This window comes from Myodes glareolus, chromosome 6 (genome assembly GCF_982192425.1).
Source record: "Myodes glareolus chromosome 6, mMyoGla1.1, whole genome shotgun sequence".
NCBI lineage: Eukaryota > Metazoa > Chordata > Mammalia > Rodentia > Cricetidae > Myodes > Myodes glareolus.
The window spans coordinates 16,553,881-16,567,726 of NC_142031.1; the positions used below are offsets into that span (position 1 = coordinate 16,553,881).

Below are 13,846 nucleotides of genomic sequence, written 5' to 3' on the forward strand. Positions count from 1 at the left end.
ATACACAGGAGGGTGCATACGGACCCTACACAGTCTAGGCCATTTTACTTTAGGGCTGAAGCATCTGCAGGCCAGGGTCTCTGTGAGGGTCCTGGAACCCAGGACCATGAACACAGGACAGAACTGTCTTGTGGGTCCCCAGGCCTCAAGGGCTCCCAGCAAAGGCTGAGGTAGCCTGACACACCCCACTAGTCCAAGGACATCTAGTACTGGAAATGAGCTAGGGGTGCCAATACCAACTGTATAGGGACTGAAAGTATTAGTACACAAGGTGTCGGCATGGCTATTCCAAGCCAGCAGCAGTTATCCAAGATGACTCCCACCTAACCTTGCCTGCCAGACATTAAGGGGGCAGCGAGAAGAATGACAGGCAGACTCGGGACACACCAGTCCTCTGACTGAAAGAGCCCCTTTCTAGCCTGATCTCCCACATATCGGCTTAGTCCCCCTCCACCCTCCTGGAGGCGAGGCTAGCAAAGTGGAAGGAAGGAGCTGCCACAGACCACAGATGCAGCTAAAGTCAGTTGCAGGGTCAGATATGCCAGGATCAAGCAGGGACCGGAGACACAGGGGACACACCCACTTCCGACAGCTGGGAGACAAATGCCCCCAAGTCTCCCACAGTGGGAGTCACCTGCAGGAGTCCACTGGGGACAAGCCACCTGTCCTGCCTCCTAATCCCTATGACCAGATTTGTTCTTGACTCTGGCAAAGGCAGGTCTCACAGCCCCACTGGGCCCTTACTCCTGGCATAAAGGTGAGTTAAGGGGGACCGGCTCTCCCATGATCCCCTCACCCTGTCCAGCTAATGGTCTTCCCACATCACTAGACAGGACTCCACTGGCCAGCAGACTGTCTGTCCCTCCAGTATGGTCAAGTCTTCCTCTACCAACTGTTCTTGCTGACAAAGGGAATCTCTGGGCCCCCTCAGGAAGTACCTGGAGTTTCCTGGGCAAGACTGTAATTTGTTATTATTCTTTTAGCTTTTTTTTTTTAAATATTTATTTATTTATTATATATACAATAGTCTTTCTGTGTGTATGTCTGCAGGCCAGAAGAGGGCACCAGACCTCATTACAGATGGTTGTGAGCCACCATGTGGTCGCTGGGAAATGAACTCAGGACCTTTGGAAGAGCAGGCAATGCTCTTAACCTCTGAGCCATCTCTCCAGCCCCTCTTTTAGCTTTTTATTTGCTTGGAGTTCAGGTGGTAGCCACAGCTTGCCAGTGAGCGTTCAGCCCTCATTAACTTCACCTCTCCTGGTTCATACACAGAGCTGTGGTAAGAGTCCCTTCCTTTATAATCGCGAGGTCTGTTTCTGTGTCTTTTTTGTTTGTTTGTTTGTTTGTTTGTTTTGGTTTTTCGTGACAGGGTTTCTCTGTAGCTTTGGAGCCTGTCCTGGAACTAGCTCTTGTAGACCAGGCTGGCCTCGAACTCACAGAGATCCGCCTGCCTCTGCCTCCCGAGTGCTGGGATTAAAGGCATGTGCCACCACCGCCCGGCTTCTGTGTTGTTTTTAACTTTTCCAGGTTTTTTAGTTTTGAGTGTATGGGTGTTTTGCCTGCATGTATGTCTACATACCCATGTGCATGTCTGGTACCCATACAGGTCAGAAGAGGGCAACGGATCCCCTAGAGCTGGAGTTGTATGGCTGTGACCACCATGTTGGTTCTGGGAATTGAGCCCAGGTCCTCTGCAAGAACAGGTGAAGTCTCCTAAGCACTGAGCCATCTCTCCAGCCCCGGCTGTTTTAGATGGTGTCTCACTATGCAGACTAGGCTGGCTTCAAACTCACCAAGACCAGCTTGTCACCACGCCCAGCTTACAGTAGCAACTGGTACAATACCGCACACACAACCCTGAATACTAACATCCCCTCGCTGCCCACAGTGCCCCACTCGACGCCAGCTGCACCAGTGTTCTGAACAAGATACATTTGTCAAAGGCAACTATGTCAGCAAGGTCAGGTGGCACCCTGGGCCAGCTGTCTAGGGCTGTATTTAGAGCTCATTAGAGTTCCCTGTGGGCATGGCAAGCAGGGCCTCAACCATCACGAACCATACTCCAACAACTGAAGAAGAAAACAGGTCTCCCAGCTCCACCTTCTTCCTGCCATGGTGGAGCTTCACCTCCACCCCCTCCTCCCCCTGGAAGCCTCCTCTCGGCCTCTTAACTCTATCTAGTGAAGAAAGCAGCAGACACATGAGACACAGTCTGTTTAATTGTGCTGCTCACTTGGACGGCGCATGTACTAGTGTCAGCGCCTGGAAGATGCCCTTCTTCCCGTCACAGAGGACAGGAGATGCTCAAGAAGCAGAGCTGAGAGTGATCCAGACCACCCAGCCCACGGACAGTCTCCAATTTCTCTGGCACTCACAAGTCAGGGCAGTTGGGAGGGAGAGCACCGCTGGGCTTTACTGACAGGAAGAGTGAGGCAGTCCAGACAGGCTCTGTAAGTGTGCCCGCCACCAAATACCTTTCTTTGGCAAAAGCAAGCAGAGAAACTACAAAGGCCAGAGGTCAGGACAGCAGTGACCTTCATTCCCTTTCGGTGAGGCCTTTCCACAGGAAACCAGAGCTGTCTGGGAAAGTCGGACAGCAGCCACACCCACAACCCTGGTGCCCTCCCTGCCAAGAAACATCTAGAAATGTCTGTTGTCCTCCTGCTGACCTATATCCCACACAGACGACACACACACACACACACACACACACACACACACACACACACACACACACGCCGGACAGGCATACTGCTCTCACTGCCTCTCACCTTCTCCCCACGTGTGCAAACATTACTAGTGGCCTGCCCTGCCTGACAGGTTTTAAGAAATTCCTTCCCATGGACAGAAGCAAGAGGAGGAGTCCTAGCAAGGCCCCTCCCAAGCTAAGGAGTCAGCACCCCAGGGAGTGAAAGGCGAGACCCCTGGCCTTGCTGCGTGGACATGAGCTGGTCTTATTCGGTCACACACAAATCTGGCTCCTAAGAAGGGGGACCTCACCATGGCCCCACCAGGTGCTTGGAACTGGAAAGGGACCTGTCCAGGTTGAAAAGCAACACCCAGCTGTTGGAGATGTGAGGCTCGCTCGTGTCCCCTCCTTCGTACCTTAAGGTACAGCCACCCCACCAAAGGCCTCCAGATAAACTCTGACCAGGGGACGGACACCCGCAGTGTGACTGCTACACCCCTAGCTGTTGTACAGGGGAATCACCCTGCTGATCTCCCGACGACAGATCGGGCACCTCTTAGGCTCTGGCAAGGAGAGGTAGCACTGGCGGCAGGAACAGACGTGCCCGCACTCCAGGAAGACGCAGGACTTGAAGCTGCTCAGACACACGACGCAGGCGCTCTTCAGACTCTCTCTGTCCTCGGGAGTCGCTTGGCTCAGCAGGAGGGCCTCATGTTCACGGAACTCCTCCTGGAGCTGCTGCTGGCGCAGGCGCTCCTGCCGCTGCAGGTACTGTCTCCGCAAGATGAAGAAGAGGGTGGCACAGGTGGCAAAGCCAAACACCAGCACCAGAACCTTCCAGAGCCGGACACTGGACTCCTGCCTGTGCAGCAGGCTGTCGAAGTCCTGGCTGCTCAGATAGTATCGCATGCCCTGCTTGGGGGGCTGCAGGCGGATAGAGTTGTTGTCCAGAACCAGCTCGCCAACCCCGGTGAGGGTGGCCCCCACCTTCAGCATCTCCTCTGTCTCTTGGATGCCTTTGGGCTGCTCACCACTTATGTAGTGGCCGATGGCATCCATGAAGGACTGCACAGAGGGGTAGAACTTCTCGTACACGGTCTCCAGGCCCAGATCCACTGAGTCCAGGGGCTTCAGCACTCGCACGGCCACAGCGACACCATCCTCGTGGGGCACAAGGTCAAAGGGCACAGTGTTAGTCCTTTGGTGGATGATCTTGGAATAGTCATTCCTAGAAGAATGTAAGGACCAAAGATGAACAAAAGAGGAACAGGAACCGATTCCCACACATGGAGCCCCCTACATGCAGATACCCCGATTCTGCGATACTACTGGACGACGCTGGCCTCCAAATCAGTCCATTCTAAAGCAGTGGTTCTCAACCTTCCCAATGCTATGACCCTTTAATACAGTTCCTCGTGTTGTGGTGACCTCCAACCAAAAATTTATTCTCTTCATAACTGTAATTGACATTGTTAAGAATTATAATGTAAATATCTGTGTTTTCTAATGGTCTTGGACGACCCCGTGAAAGGGCCATTCGACAACGCCCAAATCACCAAGACCACAGCAAGGAGGGTCTACTTTAGGTCCTTAGGCTTCAGTGGACAAGAGTTGGCAACAGAGGTCACCTTTAGTGTTTATTCCCTTTGTTTCTGTTATACAAATACCCGAGACAAAAATCTGCTCAGAAAGAAGGGGAACTGCTTCACTTCATGTGATGGCACAAATGAAAGGAATCCACACGTGACTGATCTGCAAATGAGTGGTCCCACAGCTTCAGTGTGCTAAGAATCAACGGATTCCAGGTCCCTTGTGAAACCAGGCTCTAATCAGGAAGTGGGCTTGGGAGTCTGCACTGTGACTGGCTGCCTTGTGGGTTCTAAGGGAAGTGCACAGTCCACACAGCAGCACTGGGGGTGTGGAGAGGCAGCTCTGCAACCTGCCCCCCCCCCAAAGCTAAAGGCACAGCCAGTCCAGGCACAGGCTCCAAACAGGCAGAGTGAGGCTCCAGCCAAGGGAGAGTAGTCAGAGGACACGCACCAAAGGTGGGTTGTTCGATTCCACACCATCTTGTGCTCCTGAAGTGTCAGCCGCTGGATCACCCCCTTACAGTTTTCCACAAACTGGCTGTTGAGTGTTTCTTTAACGGACCGTACAGCTCCTGTGGAGAAAGCAATCATGGTCCTTCTGAGGGATGGCTCTGCCCTCGCTTTAAGGTTCAGCATGTGTCGGAGCTGGGTTTCAGCAATCACTCAACACGATGGCATCTGCATCACCACCGGAAGGCATGCTCTGTGAAGTGCCTTAGGTAAGCAGCTCACCTGAAGCATCACATCGTTCAGGTCTTAACTATCTTACACTACCCCAAGTGTCCTAAAGCAATCAGAGACCCACAACGGTTCAGTCACCCTGCCCAAGACAACAGGCCTCCACCACTAAAAGGCTCTCAAGAGGGCCAGGAATGGCCTCGGCAGATGAAATGCTACTAAACCTGACAACCTGAACCTTGGAACCCACACAAAAGTGGAAAGAGAGTCAAGTCCCCCAAGTTTTCCTCTGACCTCCACACAAGTGAGTAACGGCACCCTCGCCCTCCCTGCCCATACAAACAAAACTAACTAAATACATGCATACATATATAAACAGAGGTTTAAAAAAGAAAAAGAGGAAGGGTGTGTGTCAGTCGAGATGACTTTTACCTGCTCCTACTAGGAGGCAGCTGCTGCCACCCACACCAAAGAGCAAACGCACCTTCAATGACAGCATAAGGCACGCACTTTCCTGGAGCTTCTGAAAGAATGCCCTTCAGATCTTCACCCAAGTGGATCTTCTTAGCTCCCTAAACACAAAAATAAACAGATATTAAGTTGGCCACTGAATACTGACATGCTCAATCAAACTTAAGGTGTTGGGGGGATGAGGGACGAGGAGACCGGCCAGGAGGGAGAACTAGATGATCGGGTTCCCAATCTGGCCCTGAACCTCGACCATAAACAGGCAGGGGGCTCTGGGCTCATCTTCATCAAGGCCGGAGGTGTCACCATCAGCTTCCAGAACAAAACACTCCTTTAATGCGAACACTTTTACATGAAAATATAAAAGGTATTAGCCGCCTGGCGTACTGTAGATGAACTCCAGCCAACACAGAACTAGATGGAGCTGAAGCGTATCCTTGGTGATTTTGAACAACTTCACTTAGGAGTCTGTTTCCAAAACTGAAAAGGGAGGGGAAAGCACAATCTCACGAGATCTTTGAAGTGGTGATAAGTGAACCTTGAGGTACGGCAAAAGCCAGTGCAGGGCTGACGCATGGAAGCCTTGCAACACTCAAGCATTCCCGTGACCAAGGAAAACACCGGAAGAAGACACACTCAGCTCTGTGTGGTCTGTAACCGGACCACGAAATGAAAATCTAAACTTAGTTCCACAGCCTGACCACAAAATGACAATCTAAACTTAGAAGTCCCGTGGCTTTCCAGGAAGGGTTGTTTTATCCTTTTAGGAATTAACTAGGTCTCACGTATCACAGGCTGGCCTGGGACTCAACACACACCTGTCGATGTCCTTCAGCTCGTTCAGTTGTCAGTTTGTTCTGGACTTCTTCATTTGTCTGTGTTTGGGTTGGGGTTTTTGTTTTTGTTTTTTTGTTTTGTTTTTTGTTTGTTTTTTGAGACAAGGTCCGGCTATGTAGCCCAGGCTGCCCTTGAACTCCTCTGCCTCCTTAGGACTGGGAACTTTTGATCCTCCTGCCCAGACTCCTGAGTTATTAGACTGTAGGTGTGTCCCACCACGTCTGGTTATGTGGTGCTGGTGTCGACTCCGGAAGTCAGGCAGGCCAAACAAGCACTCTGCCAACGGAGCTACATCCTCGCGTCCTGGCAAGGTTTTTTTAGGTCATCCAAAGATGGGCCCTGGAGAGTTCAGCAATTCCAAGAGTCTCACATACAGCCAACTTGAAACCAAATTGGTTTGGGGGTCAAGAAAGTGAAATATCGGGGCTGGAGAGATGGCTCAGTGGTTAAGAGCACTGCCTGCTCTTCCAAAGGTCCTGAGTTCAATTCCCAGCAACCACATGGTGGCTCACAACCATCTGTAATGGGGTCTGGTGCCCTCTTCTGGCCTGCAGACATACACATGGACAGAATATTATATACATAATAAATATTTAAAAAAAAAGAAAGAAAGTGAAATATCAGTTACCCTCTGAGCCATTCACTCGAGGAGTCACAGTAATTGAATTGAATAGGTGAACAGCTGGGCAGCGGACTCTCGCTGGGAAGTCATACGTGCAGCAGATCCAGCTGCCTCCTCATGAATTGCTTCATTCCAGAGCCCAGAACTTCTTTCACCACAAGAACTCCACGGCTTTGTTTCTGAGCCCTTACTGAAATCAGTCCGGTGAAAAAGGACTAAAGTTCAGGAGTTCACTTTCACACAATTGCCAAATCAAGCCTTTGGCTGATGGGCTGTGAAATTTCGGTCAAAATAAAACCATTGGCATGTACTGAGCATTCACTACTTGTCAAACGCTGAGCTAAGAATGGAGATATGAATAAAACAGAGCAAGACCCTCCTCTGGCCTTACAGGTCCATCTCTAGATCAGGTGACAGTTGCCGCAAGGCAAGACCGTCCCCTGGCCTTACAGGTCCATCTCTAGATCAGGTGACAGATGCCACAAGGCAAGACCGTCCCCTGGCCTTACAGGTCATCTCTAGATCAGGTGACAGATGCCACAAGGCAAGACCGTCCCCTGGCCTTACAGGTCATCTCTAGATCAGGTGACAGATGCCACAAGGCAAGACCGTCCTCTGACTTACAGGTCCATCTCTAGACCAGCTGCCAGGGAAAAGCCTAGTGTTACTGGGGTCAGGGTCAGAGCTGTGCCTTGGCATCCACAACTAGCCAGGCTCAGCCACCTGTCTGCAATAAGCCAACTAAAAAAGCTAAATCAACAGTGAAGAGCAGAAAAAGACATTTACCCAATGTAGCCACATTGGGAAAGGGAGGGCAAAGATACTCAGGGGCTCTACCCCAAATCTCTCTTTGGGTCCTAACACAAAAGTAACGGTTTTTCAAATTTTTACTTCATTTATTAATTTTAATGTGTATGGGTGTTTGTGCCCGCATGTTTGTCTGTGTGCCGTGTACATGCCTGGGATTGGAGTTACAGATGATGCGTGAGCTGTCGCGTGGTGCTGACAATCAGCTCAGGTTCTAGAAGAGCAACCAGTACTGTTAACTGCTGAGCCATCCCTCCAGCAGGAAGTAAGGTTTAACTGGTCAGGTTAAGGTATAGTCCAGCCCAGCACCACTGGGCTCAGCCTGTCCCTACAAAGATCATCTTGACAAAGTCCTCCTCTGACCCGTCCCAGGTCCTTGGCTTCTCCTTCTCCCAGCAGCAGGAGCTTCCATGGGGTGAAGGTGGGGTTCCAATTTCTTGGAATCTACTGTTTCAATAATCTGATAGTCAAAGGGAAGGACACAATAGAAATCCTCACTCACAGCCAGGCAGCAGTGGTGGTGCACGCCTTTAATCCCAGCACTAAGGAAAGCAGGCAGAGGCTGGTGGATCTCTATGAGTTCAAGGTCAACCTGGTCTACAGAGAGATTTCCAGGACAGGCTCCAAAGCTACATAGAGAAACCCCGTCTCAACCTCCCCACCCCACCCATCCCCCACCCCCACCCCCGCCAAAAGAAAATGGAAGGAAGGAAGGAAGGAAGGAAGGAAGGAAGGAAGGAAGGAAGGAAGGAAGGAAGAAATGCTCACTCCTGCCTGGCCTTGAACCCCAAAACCCAAGTTTAAGTTCTAAGCTGTCTTGGTTGCATTCCTCTTGGTGTGATAAATACTGGGAGAAAAACAGTAAAGGAGAAAGGTTTGTTTGGGCTCACAGGTCAAGGGTACACTCAGTCATGCTGGGAAGTGTCCTGGCTAGTTCTATGTCAACCCAGCACAAGCTAGAACTTTCTGAAATGGGAGAACCCCAACTAAAAGACTTCCTCCATAAAATGCAGCTTAATCAGAGACTGATGGAGGAAGGCCCAGCCCATTGTGGGTGTATCACCCCTGGGCTGGTCATCCTGAGTTCTCTAGGAATGTAGGCTGAGCAGCAAACGAAAAGCAAGCCAGTAGCAGCTCCCTGCCATGGCTTCTGCATCTGCTGCCGCCTCCAGGTTCCTGCCCTGTTTGAGTTCCTGTCCTGACTTCCTTCAATTATGAACAGTGATTTGGAAGCATAAACCAAATAAACCCTTCCCTCCCCAAGATTACAGTGATGGTAACTCTAAGACCATCTGTTTAAGTCAAGATAAACAGAGCTTAGAGAAGCTGGTCACATGATATCCAAAACAGAAAGCAGCAATGAAAGCCTGTGTTCTGCTCATTTCCTCTTTTTTGCAAGCCCAGGGCCCGGTGCAGTCCATTTTCAGGGCAGACCTTGCCATCAAAGTAAACCTAATCAAGACAGTCCCTCAGACGTGCACGCAGAGGTCTGTCTCCTAGGTGATTTCAGATCCTGTCAAGTTGACAGTTAACGCTAGCTATATGACTTTTCCTTTGAATCTCAAATATCTGGGTTTGCAATCAGGGAACACCACTGCCATCGGTCCCAGAAAATTGCTGTGCTGAAAAAACTCAATAAATAAAACCAAAGCGGGAAGGCACTGTGTGAACTGCTAAGCGTAGCGCAAATAGGAGAGCGCACTTTTACAGCAGCTACGATGCGAAAAGAAACGGCTCGTAGAAGCAAGGAGCTGAGTGGTTAAGTAAAAGAGCTTCTAAATTTGCTGCTCTCCACCTCCCTTACAGGTCAGCATGCCCTCCATTTCCACCCCAAATATCACCTTGCTTAAAGTGGCCACGCTCACTCTAATGGTCAATTTCAACTGTCAACTGGCCACAATCTAGAATCACTTGGAAAGAGTGTCTCAACAGGGGGCTGTCTAGATTGGGCTGGCCTGTGGGTATGTGGGCATATCTGTTAAGAAATGGTCTTGACTGCTCTAATAGTAATGGGGAAATTAGCCTGTTGTGCTGCGGGTGACATCATTCCCTGGGTTTGGGCTCTGGACTGTTTAACAGTAGAGAAATCAAGTTGAGCACTAAGCATTCATGCATTTGCTTCTCTTTGCTCTTGACTCAGATGCGATCTGTCAGCTGCCTCAAGTTCCTGCCTGGATGGTAACCTGGAACTGAAAGTCAAACAAATCCTTCCTCCCTTAAGTTGCTTTTTGTCAAAGCATTCTACTATAGGAAAAGACACAAAGTGAAACTCTCCGTTTAACTATCTTTCCACTTTTCTCTGCTTTACTCCAGCCCACCTCTCACCCTATCACACCGTCCGATTACGTGTAGCTATCCCATTGTCCTAGAATGGGATGTCCACGAGGACAACGACCTCTGTTTTCTCTCACTACCTGGTGCACAGCACTTTTTCGAGAAATAATTTTAGGACAAATCGATGACTTCCAGAGACATTGAGGATAACTCCAAGGGCTTCGGAGCGACGGAGTCGGGCAGCCTCGCTGCAGCGGGTAGTCGGGGTCCCCTCTCGGCCGCGCGTCCTCAGGGCCCCTGTGGATCCCCTATTCGGCTCGCCGCCGGTAAGACCACGCGGGCTCCCGCACTGACCTTGAGCTCTTGGGCGACCTGGGCATTCTGCCGATATATGGAGTACAGCACGGCGGTGACCACCGAACTGGTGCCCAGAAGGATTAACTGGGCCAGAGACGGACGCGACCCGCTCTCCATGGCAACGCCCAGCAGCGCCAACCGCCTGGAAGTCACCCGCGACCCCTACGCAGCCGGGAAACCCTTCCCGGAACGCATAGGCCCGGCGCCCATTGATGACGAAGCCATAACGGAAGTGGAGACAGCGCAGGAGACCGGAAGGCGACGTTGCCGAGGTGATGGCGATGTAGCTGCGGCCTCCTGGGAAAACGGTCGGATCCTGGGAGGACCTCAAGGAGCCTCCGCGAGCGACTCTATGACCTTGTCAGTGCCACACGCTGGCCGGGGTCACGTGGGAGCGCTCCTGCGGGTTTCTAGACTCTCTGGTTGGGTTATTTTTAAATTACTTTTTATTTATCCTGTAAGTAGATGAGAGCGTGCCACGGTGCCTGTGTGGAGAGCTGATACCCAGTGAGAGTCAGTCCTCTCCTTCCGCCTTGTGGGTCCTTAGGATCGAATTCAAGTCCTTAGTCATAGCGGCAAGCGCCTTCACCCACTGAGCTATTTCTCCAGCCATTGCTTGGTTATTTGATGTCGCCGTCATCATATGAGGAGCTGAGTCAAATGGGTTAAGCGCTAAGGAGTGTAACTTAAGCTATCGGGTGAACCTGGGTCATCCTCCGTCCTCTTTTTTAAAGAGGAAGAAACTGCGGCCAGAGGTGATGGGACACATGGTCAGAGCCATGCTGCTGAGGAGAACTGGAGAACAGCCCAGTGCAAAGTCCTCATCGCTGCTCCAGCTGAATCGCTAAAGCAGCTCGTAATTTACCACCACCACAGTAAACAGTATCCTGTTTATTTAGTAAGAACTGCAGCTGCGTTTATTGAATAACTATTATGTGCCATGTCCTGTGATTACATTTCTTAGGTTTGCTTTCCACCCATGACCTTAGGGACCAAACCCAGGGCCTCAAGTGCCCCTCCACTGAGTTCCATCCTTGCCCCTCCATGCACAACGCCAGATCTCTAAAAGTAATAAGGGGCTTCAAAGCCAAGCAGCTGTCAAGGACTTCGACAGAAATGACCTTGAACTCCTAATCTTTTTGCTAACATTCCAAGTGTGTGCAGGGTACGGTCTGTGCCATTCCTGGCTTAGAAAGGCAGGTTTTTGGGTGTCCAGAATGATTCGCAAAAGGTTGGACATATTTAGTTTTTTCCATAGAAGGAAACTGGTTCCAGGAGAATCTTGGTCTCAGTTAAAATCCCTAAAAGTCTAAGAAAACTCCTCAGGCTATTGAGGGCAACAGTGGAGAGCCCCAGGGTCCTGCCCCCAGCACCCCAAATACCCTAAGGCCAACAATTCCAATTCCTGCACCCAAGCTCTGGATTGGATAGGAGGAGAGGCAAAGTTACTCAGCCAAGCCCTTCTCCCCGAAGTAAGCGAACAGCCATTTATTCTCACCAGGGAAGGAAGTTGTAAACACAGTGGATGGTGGGGTGGCAACCACGATGGGTGCTGCAGAGACCTGTGGGGGAAACTGATGAAAGCCGAGCCACGGGTAGCTGGAGCCTAGGTCACAGAACACAGAACATAGCATGTCATTGAGGAGGGAGGCTTGAGGCCGGAAGCTGCAGGTTCCAAAATGGTAAGCCAGAACTTCACCATCGTGTGGGGGTAAGATCCAAAACCTTTCAAGATGAGGAAGGCCAGGATCTAACTCGTTTAATAATCAAAATTCCTTTATATGCTTGTCTGTACATACACCATGTGTGTGCAGTGCCCATGGAACCAGAAGAGGGCAATGTGTCCCCTGGAACCACCTAATGTAGGTGCTGGGAACCTAAGAACCTAGGCCCTCTGTGAAACTAATGAACCATCTCTTCAGCCCCCAAACATCTTTTTTTATAAAGAATAACAGTAACAGAAGCTAAAGGGGCAGCAAATTACCAAGCTATGGGCATCTAGGATCAGTGAATCCTGCGATCAGAGCCCAGCTTTGATTGGGAGCTTCTCTACAGCAATGGAGAAAGGGAGTGTGCCGAGGTACAGTTAAGTGAAAAATGAAGCCAACAGCCAAAGATTGCAGGTGAAGGGCATTTGTGCAGGCCCCAAGAGGACGGAATCAGTTACTTATAGGTGACTGAGTCGATCCACTGCCCAGCAACAACAGGCCTGCTGTCAGAGCGCCTACGCATGTAGGCCTTGAGGGGTTCTTAAGAGAAATGGCATCCAAGTAGCACCTGTAGCCCATACGCCCATCTTTCTAAATGTTGATTAGCAGCAAGGATCTCCGCAGGTGAAGCCTGGGTTGACACTTTTCCCTTCTCTTAGTCATGTTGTTGTCTTCTGTGCCGGTTGTTGCTGTATTACCCAGGCTAGCCTCCAAGTCCTTGGCTCCAATAATCTTCCTGCCCACTGGGTAGCTGTAACTACAGGCTCATGCCACGGCGCCTGGCTTCTTTTATTCATTTTTAAATTCTTACTTTTGATTTATTTGTAGTGCTGGGGATTGAACCCAGGGCCTTGTGTGTGCTAAGCAAGCACCCCACCACTGCACTGCACCCCCAGCCCTGTTCCGGTTCCCAAGAGTTCTTTATATGTTCTTGATACAAGTCCTTGATCAAATCACATATATGACTTGCTAGCATGTCTTCGAGCTTCCAGCTTGACCTCTCCTTGGACTGTCTCGGAAAACAGATTTATGAAGTCAGTAGATCCACTGTTTCCTTTCAGGGATCTGCTTTTGTTGGCTTATCTAAGAAATCTTTATCTGTGAGCTAGAGGGGTGGCTCAGGAGATGAGGTGGCCTGCTCTGTAAACACAAGGACCTGAGTTCAAATACCCAGCATCCTTATAACAAGCCAGACATGCCCTTAACACCAGTATGGGGGAGTGGACAGTGGTGGATCCTGAGAGCTCACTGGCGGACCAGACTAGCCAAAATAGTAAACTTGTGGGGACAGCAAAAGACCTTGTCTCAAAACAGGGAGACAGAGAGTGAACGACACACAACATGCTGCACTAGTCAACACACGGAAGCCCACAGGTGTACATGCTCACACAGTCGTGTACATACACCACACACAAACATGTATATATACACCACACTACATACACACACTACACACACATGAATTATACACAACACACTGCATACACTATACACACGCAGTACACGCAAACATACTACACACACACTATACACACACATGCATGCATGCATGCTTTGTCTACGTTAAAATCACAAAGATGGCAAGGCAGGAAGATGGATTCTAGAGTTTCAGACTAGGGAGGAAAATCCAAGTTTTGAAAGATTGGAGGCCAGTCCTGGATTGTGTAAATAAAATGAGCTGGGTGTGGTGGCACACACCTTTAATCCTACCAGGAGGGTATCTGTGAGTTAAGGCCACAGGGAGTTAACAGGGAGTTCCAGGTCAGCCAGTGCAACATAGTAAGACCTTCTATCAAAAACCAAGAAACAAATC

The 13,846-nt window shown here is 50.2% G+C and overlaps 1 protein-coding gene across 2 annotated transcripts; it reads right to left on the reverse strand.

The window, feature by feature from the left end:
- Positions 1-2,202: 2,202 nt before the first annotated feature.
- Mul1 (mitochondrial E3 ubiquitin protein ligase 1) lies at positions 2,203-10,559 on the reverse strand. Of its 2 annotated transcripts, none has more exons than XM_048443350.3 (4): positions 10,322-10,559; positions 5,444-5,531; positions 4,733-4,853; positions 2,203-3,920 (listed from the first exon to the last, which is right to left on the reverse strand). In XM_048443350.3, exons 1-4 carry the CDS (start codon positions 10,439-10,441, stop codon positions 3,191-3,193), a joined length of 1,059 nt encoding a protein of 352 aa, XP_048299307.1. In that variant the 5' UTR covers positions 10,442-10,559; the 3' UTR covers positions 2,203-3,190. The 2 variants fall into 2 exon arrangements, with proteins under 2 accessions (XP_048299307.1, XP_048299308.1); XM_048443351.3 differs by lacking the exon at positions 10,322-10,559 and adding an exon at positions 6,893-7,328.
- Positions 10,560-13,846: the final 3,287 nt, after the last annotated feature.